This window comes from Lactuca saligna, chromosome 1 (genome assembly GCF_052625555.1).
Source record: "Lactuca saligna cultivar CGN05327 chromosome 1, ASM5262555v1, whole genome shotgun sequence".
NCBI lineage: Eukaryota > Viridiplantae > Streptophyta > Magnoliopsida > Asterales > Asteraceae > Lactuca > Lactuca saligna.
Genome location: NC_136417.1, coordinates 160,352,994 through 160,362,777, shown reverse-complemented (window position 1 = coordinate 160,362,777; position 9,784 = coordinate 160,352,994). Strand labels below are relative to the sequence as shown.

General features: G+C 29.4%; 1 protein-coding gene across 1 annotated transcript; it reads left to right on the top strand.

Annotated features, from left to right (window-relative positions):
* The first annotated feature begins 396 nt into the window (after positions 1 to 396).
* On the top strand, positions 397 to 2,548 carry LOC145045758 (bi-functional coumaroyl CoA and feruloyl CoA ortho-hydroxylase F6H2-1-1-like). The gene is made up of 3 exons (XM_078994081.1): positions 397 to 490; positions 645 to 1,148; positions 1,864 to 2,548. Exons 2-3 carry the CDS (start codon positions 655 to 657, stop codon positions 2,438 to 2,440), a joined length of 1,071 nt encoding a protein of 356 aa, XP_078850207.1. The 5' UTR covers positions 397 to 490; positions 645 to 654; the 3' UTR covers positions 2,441 to 2,548.
* The last annotated feature ends 7,236 nt before the right edge of the window (positions 2,549 to 9,784 follow it).

The following is a 9,784-nucleotide window of genomic DNA, read 5'->3' as shown; positions in this document are numbered from 1 at the left end:
TGTTATGATACACGATTTATGATTTTTAGATGATGAATGATGCTTATGGTTTTATTAGTGACTTTAAAACGAAATTTTTTGTCTGTATTTTTGGGATGTTTCATTTATGCTGGTGGGTGTGTTAGAAAAGGTTGGAACAAGTTTCTAGCAAAAAAAAAAAAAAGTTTCAAAGTGTCTTGATACAAATCAAACTTAGATATTTTAAGTTTAGAGATGAAAATAACCATTATATCCTTTTTTTTTTCTATATATAAAAAATTAAATTAAAATAACATATTAAAATAGATTAAAATACCTTTATAAAAAAAAAACCCTTGGTTTTTAAAGTTCTTAATCTTTTATATCTTTTACCCCTCTCTCTCTCTCTCTATATATATATATATATATATATATATATATATATATATATATATAACACTGCTTTCCTTGAATTGCTTATATGACATTGTAATTTGTCCATTAAAGTTGTAAGAGGCTCAAGACCTACAAGGTAACTTCAAAACTCTTTTCTTAGTTGTTTATCTTTTATATTTTAGGATCTGTTAGCCAAAAACAATATTGGATAATAGATTAACATATGACTATGGGTGCAGTCTCCCAAAAATTTTGTGTAACAATTCCTTACTCGTTTAAATTTACATCAGGTTGACTTAAATGGAACCATTGCTTACCAATATGCATCAGCTCAAAACATTTGTTATCGATGAAGGCCATGGTGTTAAGGGTCTATCAGACCTCAAAATCAACACTTTACCGGAGTTATTCATTCAACCTCTTGAAAAACGGTTTGACATGAGCAAAGTGTTATCTGAGGAGTTGATCCCAATCATTGACATGTCGAATTATGAAGATCCTGAGGTAATGAAATTGATATGTGATGCAGCGGAGAACCATGGTTTCTTCCAAATTGTTAACCATGGAATACCTCTAAGCATGATGGAGGATGTGAAAGATGCAGCACATAAGTTTTTCGGGTTGCCTGTAGAAGAGAAAACGAAGTATCTATTCAAGGATGGAACTGCGAAAAATGTTGAGTACCTTAGGAGTTTTACACCCGAAGCAGATAAGGTTTTGGATTGGAAAGATAATTTAGATTGTGCATATGTGTCTGACGATGAAGCCATTGAATTTTGGCCCCACGTTTGTCGGTAAGTTGGACTATCATAAATGATCATTTTTTAACATATTTTCGCAGAAAAGACTTCTCAATTTAGTATTTATTATGTAACTTTATAACGTAATTTCACAAAAAAGTCAAGGGGACTTTTTATTCATTTGATATTAATCATTTTGTCGTATAGGGTCAGAAACCCGACAATCTTGATATTTTAGTTATTAACCCAACAAAATTTATCATCCATTTAATAATTTTCTTTGTCTTCTACTGTTGATAGAAACGCGAACGGGCATTGTTGATGTTAGGTGCAATGCTACATCTTTATCATCCATTTAATATATTTAAGAACGTTAATAAAAGAAAAAAAATTGTTGATGGATCAATGGAACGTGAAGTGATCAAGTGACTATTTTATTTATATATGTTGCAAAATAGTCAAATTGTTTTCGATTAACCCTTCGATAAATATTTATTTTTATTAAATTTGTTTAATAAATAATATATTGAGCAGTGATAGAGTGCTGCAAAGCTATTACTATAAGAATTAGTAATATTTCAATTAATATATCACTTTAGGAGGTTATATGAACATTTATTTTCTCATGGACAACATTGAACATGTTTCATTGTGACATATATTTCTAATTTTACATGTTAAGTTTACCTAGTAACAAGAAAATTAAATTGATGTATTCTAACATAAAAGGTTCAAATATATCTAACATTGTATGTTGTTTCATATATAGGTATCAACTTCTGGAATACATGAACAAATCCGAATCACTTATCAAGAGGCTATTATCGGTGCTAATAAAGAGATTAGGTATACCAAAACTTGACAAAACAAATCAACAACTTTTTATGGGCTTAAGGCGAATAACCCTAAACTACTATCCCATATGTCCTGAACCTGAGCTTGCAACTGGTGTTGGTAGTCATTCAGATTTTTCAACCATAACTGTCCTCCTTCAAGATGAAGTTGGGGGACTTTATGTTAAAAAATTTGAAAGTGACAATTGGATTCATGTCCCTCCTATAAAGGGATCTTTGACTGTAAATGTGGGTGATGCTCTTCAAATCATGAGTAATGGTCGATACAAGAGTGTAGAACATCGTGTGGTTGCTAATCGACACAGTGATCGGATATCAGTGCCAATTTTTGTGAACCCAAGTCTAAGTGAAATCGTTGGCCCATTGCCACAAGTGATTCAGAGAGGGGAGAAGGCTTTGTATAAGCAAGTTTTGTATTCGGATTATGTGAATCATTTTTTTAGCAAAGCATATAATGGGAAGGATGCTATTGATTTTGCTAAGGGTATCTGAATTTAGAAGTGGATTAAGGAAGTGATATTGAAATTGGATGTCAAAATACTTGATTAAACAGTAAGTGTATTGGAAGTCGATGTTGAAATAAAAGCAAATATTGTCATCTATCAATGTGTTTTAAATTAAAAAATGAATAGTAAACGTTGCATAATTTGATTTTTGTTTACTAGTATGTGCATATTTAATTAGATTAATAGTTGTATATAGACCAACTTCCATATTCCATGTGACCCAATGTTTTGATATGGGAAAGATATTGATATAATTATTTGACTTTGTTATGTTGTGGTTGTTTTTTTTTTTTTTTTTTTTTTTTTTTTTTTTTTTTTTTGTTTTTGTTTTTGGGCTGTTTTAGTTTTGGATTTGGTTATATTTGGTTAACATTTTTGGAAGAATAATATGAATTTTGATATAGCCATGAAAATGAAACAGATGAAACGTGATGAAAAATACACAAGAAAAATAGTCATTTAAATATATGCACTTTTTAGAAATGCAATGTAACGAAAAAAACAAAGGATAAGGTGATACTAAGGAAACATGTTACAACGGAGAAATGTAAAGGTTTTGTTTTTGAACTTAAGAAATACACTATAGTTTATATTTTTACACCTATGAAAAAATCCAAAAATATGAGTAGGATCTATATATATATATATATATATATATATATATATATATATATATATATATATATATATATATATATATATATATATATATATATATATATATATATATATATATAAGAACAAAGTAGTATTTGAGAACAAAAAAAAAAGCACATCGTTTAAGTTTTAAAGAACGGAGGGGCTTATGTGTAATTTAACCTAACGATTTCTTGTGTCTTGCTTCTTCAGAACCAACGTCAATCCACTTTGATGTTGCCTTCTTCCCTGCACCATCACCTCCTGCTATGCCTCTCTAACAACGACCCCACCTTATGCCATTCTTCTTCCTAATATATACATTCTCTCTATATCTGACAATATTCCTATTTCAAGCAATTTTCCGTTCATATAAACTGATGTAACATCGTCGTTGACGTCTAGCTTACAATCAGATGACATTATATGTCGTCGTCATCTTCGTCGCAAGTCTTATATTCTCTAACATCTCATCTGAGTCAATCGCCAATGGTCGTGATGTTTTCTACGGTTTCAGTCTTTTCTATTGGATTCCTAACCTCACTATGAAGCGTCTCTACTACAACAAAACGATGATTTTGAGTCAGGTATCCATATGATACATTCAAATTTGCTCGATTACAAATTGTTCGAGGGGTGGCAACGAGATTTCAATTCAAAATTGCCATCTCCAATCAATTTCATTGGGCTTTTGGTTTAGTTGCGGTTTCCCTACCATATACTCCAAGCTCAACTTCATTCATTGTGGAAACCAAGTACTTTTATATGTGCTCTCCTAGTACTTACCCTAAGCTTATCGTTCAATAAAACTATTGTTTACTGAAATAGGAAGTCCATTGTTCCAAATTGGTAATCGATTTCAACATATTCCGATGCAATATATTCTTTACACGATTTAGCAAACTGTCGAAGAAATGAAATTTATAAATAAGGAGAACTCTAATTCGACATAGGTATTATATGTACTTTTGTTAGAAGTATTTATTGTTATCCATTTGAGATATTCAAGTTTGTGACAACTTATAGAGTTTTTTTTTATGAACACCAACTGTTCGATGAAATATCTCAATGAAAAAACCTCCACAAATAAATCAAGAACAAGGCAGTGTATTTATCGTTGTTGTTTGTAGGTGCTTGTTGACTTTTTTTTTTTCTCTAAAATAGCATCATTTTGATGTCTCTCTTTAATTTGCCTTTTTTTTTTACCGACTTTATTTCCCCAAATATATTTAACAACTTCAATGTTTGTTTGGTTGTTGAGATTATAAACATGATTTTATATTCTTGCATAGTTTCCCCAAACATATTTTGATGTCTTTTAAATAGCTTAATGGGTTAAGTTGGGAACTTAACCCTAATAAATGTAAAAGTGGCATTTTATGTGAAAATACTTAACTTTGAACCCTCATTAAGCCAAGCATTAAGGCCCTTAGGTTAGATTGAATTTCACATATCAACAGTCTAATAAGTAACCAACAATCATATAGAAACTGATAAACTTAAGGCTTAACCATTAAGTCCTTAATAGAACACCAAAAGTGATCTAAAAGCTATTATGATCAATTTTCTTAACTCTTTCCTCCAACATCTAAAATTCGTGTAAGTGAATAAGAAGACCTAAAGATCACGAGACTTAGTTTTATGGAATCTTAGTGTGTCTATTTTCTTCAAACTTTGAATCACATTTCGAAATTCCAACTTCTTGAGGGGTAAAATTTGCAATCTTCTCAGGCTGGTCCATGTTGTCATAGATTTCATGCATTGACTTCAAAAAATCACAATAAATTCATTTGAACTCTAAATGCCAAAATTCCAAATCCTATAGTTATAGATGGATTATTAGTTTTCCATATATAAAAGGACTGATGTAATTATTAGTAGATTGGTATAGTTTATTCCAAGAGTGTTGAGTGGTCAAGAAAGTGACAACTTAAAGTTACTAACTTGTAAAATTAATATAAAATCAACCAAAAATCATTAGAACGAGAATGGATTGAAAGAGGGAACTCTACCAATATTATTTTATCGAAATTTAATAGTGCGTTGAAAGGTAAGAAAATAGATCCCAAAAGAGCACTACACTCAAAAAGAAAATATATACATAAGTTTTATAAGAGTAATACAACAAAACACAAGCTAAATAATGTTATAATTGTTGTGTAGGTTCTTGGGAAGGACAAGATACATCTTGCTCAAGCTAGCTAATTTTCATGTTGAAGGAGGTGAGTTACACTAACTTTCCTATTATGTAAGCATTACTTGTTTTATGTTATTGTTCGCAAATACCCTAATCTTGTAGAGCAATCAAGGAAAGGCAGAATGTAGTTTGTTCTTTAGTGAGACAAACAAACAATATTCATTTTTGTGTTCTCGATTCGTTAATTATTCTCGTATATTAAATCGCATGTGATTATATGATCTAATCTCATATGAATTATATGCATAAGATTCATTTTTGTGTTTTCGATTCAATAGTTGCTCTTTGTCCATATTAATTGTATGTGATTAAATACATAAAATGACATATGATTAAATACATGATAACAACTATTGAATTGAGAACGTGGATTTGAACCTTATTCACATAAATGATATGTGATTAGATACGTATAATCACATGTGATTAAATACACGATAACAACTATTGAATCGAGAACACATAAATGAATATTGTCCACATAAATCATACGTGATTAGATACATACAATAACATGTGATTATGTGTATTTAATCACATATAACTTATATGGATAAGATTGATTATCACGTTCTCGATTCAATAATTGTTTTTTTTCACTTTAATAATATGTGATTAAATACATTTAATCAGATGTGATTATATGTTTCTAATCACATATGATTTTATTTGAAAAAAAAACAAATCTTGTCTATATAAATCATATGTGACTAGATACATACAATTACATGTAATCATATACACGATAACAAATATTGAACCAAGAACACGATAACAAATCTTTATCAAAATGAATCATATGTTATTAAAGATATCTAATCACATCTGATTATATGAATCTAATCACATTTGATTTATGTTGACACAATTCATTTTTGCTTTGTCGATTCAATAGTTGTTCTCATGTATTTTATCAAATGTGATTATATATATAATCGTATGTGATTATATATATCTAATCACATATGATTTATATGTACAAAACATAATGATGTCTATATAAATCATATGTTATTAGATACACATAATCACATATGATTATATATACGAGAATAACAATTGAATCAAGAACACAGATATAAATATTGTCCAAATATAACATATGTGATTAAATGCATATAATCATATGTGATTATATGTATCTAATCATATAGAATTTATGTAGAAAATAATCATTTTCCCACTCTCGATTAAGTAGATGTTCTTGTGTATTTAATTACATGAGATTATATTTATCTAATTAGGTATGATTTATATGGACAATATTCATTTTCACATTCTCGTTAAATAGTTGTTCTTGTATATTTAGTCGCATAAGATTTCTGTACACAAAATTTATTTTCGCGTTTTCGTTTCAATAGTTTTGCTTTTTCCACATTAATCATATTTGGTTAAATACATACAATCACATATGATTAAATACATAAGAAAAAAATATTGAATATAAAACGAAAAAACAAATATTATCAGTATAAATCACATGTGATTTGATACATATAATCACATGTGATAAAGTACATGAGTACAAATACTGAATTGAGAAAGAAATAATTAATATTGTCCACATAAATCATATGTGATTACGTACATATAATTACACGTGATTATATATATTTAATTACATATGATTTATGTGGACAATATTCATTTTTGCATTTTCAATTTAAAAGTTGGTATCATGTATTTAATCACATACAATTTATATGAAAAATAATTATTTTCATGTTCTTGATTCAATTAATCATATGTGACGAAATATACATAATCACATGCAAATATATAAACGAGAACAACTATTGAATCAAGAACATTAAAATAAATTTATATCCATACAAATCATATGTAATTAAATACTTATAATCACATGTGATTATATGGTTCATATAAATCATATATGATTGGATCCATATAATCACATGTGATTATATCTATCTAATCACAAATGATTAAAGTTGACATAAAATAATTATTAAATCTAGAATGCAATAATGACATATATGATTAAATATATCTAATCACATTTGATTAAATATATCTTATCACATATGATTATATGTATCGAATCACATAATTTATATGAACAATAAAGAATATTTTCCATATAAATTATATGTGATTAAATATAAATATGTCACAACTAGCATTGTAGCTAGGAAATTCTATTCTCGTGTAATCATTCAATTATTGTAAAACATATACTCTATGTAAATATCACCCAGTGCTCATTTAAATTCACCTTTTATATTCAACAAAGAATCTGAAAACCCTAAGAATCTCGGTTTGAGTCCATATTGGACTAGGATTTCCTTGTTAGGCCTAATGGACCAATAAGCATTCAATTCAATTATATTGGACTTAGAAACCCTAATTGGACTCTAAATGGACCCAATTCATAAATATATCATTTTGGACCATGTGGGTCCAGAATGGTTCATTTTAATCCTAATGGGCCTTATTGGGCTATAGCTAATCCAATTAACCTTAGTGAGCCATAAACCCATCCTTTTATTCTATTTGGGCCGTAAGTGTTTCCAAGGGCCCAATAGGCCAAAAAATTTATGCTTAGGCTCCAAAAATCCTAACTAAAGTTTAATGAGCTCAAACTATTCCATTCCTACCTCCTTGGCCTAAAATCTCGACCTAACCTCAATTAATAAAAAAATGAAATGAAATGAGGGTTGACTTTAGAGGTGCCACCTCCATATTGTTCAACAAGTAACAATGCATGGTCTCCCATATTTCCATGCAAAGTCACCTCATCCTTCTCTCCCCTCTCTCCTTGATATCTCGTCCGAACCTCACCCTCACCACCTCATTTTCTTTCAAAAACCTTTCAAGAACACTCTCTCTATAAATCCTCCTCTCTTCTCCACATTTTCGAAGATCTAGGGTTGTTCAAGGAGATTTTCATAAAAAAATAATCATTCTTGGTAACTTATTGTAAAAGACAAGTATCTTCTTTCATCTTAACATGAAAAACTCCTTCTTACATAGTTTTATTCCATGATCATACCTTAGAAGGTTCATAAGTTTGAAATCTACATCAAAGGTGTGGCTAGGACCAAAAATATCTTCTACTCCTTCTTCAAAAACTGAGACATCAAGCAAAGGTTAGTTTATACCCCTTGTTTTCAGTTTTCATATGATTTTTGGGGGAGAATGCAAGTAAAATGTGTAGATCTATGTGTTATAGGCATGTCTTGTTTGATTTCTTAGTTTATTTGGTAAACATGTGTTAGATCTAAACACATCTCAACATTTTAAGTAATAATGAGAAAAGATCCATGAACTAACACACTTTATACATCATCTTATCAAGTCTAAAGTCTTCATATGTTTAAACTAAAAAAGTTTGAAACAAAAACCTTGTTAAGGGTTAAAAAATTTCAAGAAGACAAAAGATAAGGGCAAAAAGTGACATTTATGTTTTTTATAGGGACCAAATAGGTCCTACTTGTATAAATCAGAGATTTTTATAATAAAAATACTTTCAAAAGGGCCAAAAATTTAAATTTGAGCATAACGGGCCAAACATTGGGCCTCGGGGTTTTGGGCCCAAATTGCGTAAAAAAAAATGAAGTTTTTGTGTTTTTTTAGATTAAAAATGTTAATTGGCCAAAGTTTGAATCATAAATGTAAATAAACCAAACTTTTTTAATGAAAATAATATTTATTCCTAAATCGGACCAAAAATGTAACTTTTATCAAAAATTGGGCCGAAGGTGACAACTTTTACAAACAAGAGGCTGAAAATGAATTTTTTCTATAAAACTGGACGATAAATGTCAAAATATAAATTTTAGGATTAAATCCGTGAATTTCTAAACATATGGGACAAAATTACAAATTTTTATAAATTATGGACTAAAAATGTTAATTGGCCAAAGTTTGAATTATAAATGTAAATAAACCAAACTTTTTAATGAAAATAATATTTATTCCTAAATTGGACAAAAAATGTAACTTTTATCAAAAATTGGGCCGAAGGTTACAACTTTTACAAACAAGAGGCTGAAAATGAAAATTTTCTGCAAAACTGGACCATAAATGTCAAAATATAAATTTTTGGATTAAATCCGTGTTGGGCTTATAGTATTGCGTCATGGGCTCGGTCCTTAGCCTAGTTTTGGTTGCCGATTTGGGCCTGTCCAACCGTGCATGTTTTATTCTAGGGTTTAGTATTTAAGCTGCATGCATGTAGTCTTTGTAAAAAACGCTTTCATTATATTTCTCATTGAGTTTTTGTAAAACCCTAGCTCGCCTCTACAGTGGAAGTTCTTCATCGAGCTCTACTGAGGCGTGACTATATTTGAATCATAAGAACAACGTTGATTCCATTCCGTGTTCATATTATTATTCTGTTTGTTTTGTTTGATCTTCATCTTTTTGCCTGTGAAAGATCTAATCGATCTGAGATTTATTCTCATCAATTAGTATCAGAGCAGGCGACTGTGTAACTCATACACATCTCTTCTGATGAAGAAGTTATTAGGATTT

Coding starts and splice junctions, on each gene's coding strand:
- LOC145045758 (XM_078994081.1), top strand. CDS start 655: ATGGAACCATTGCTTACCAATATGCATCAGCTCAAAACATTTGTTATC. Junction 1,149..1,863: donor TTTTGGCCCCACGTTTGTCG/GTAAGTTGGACT, acceptor TTTCATATATAG/GTATCAACTTCTGGAATACA.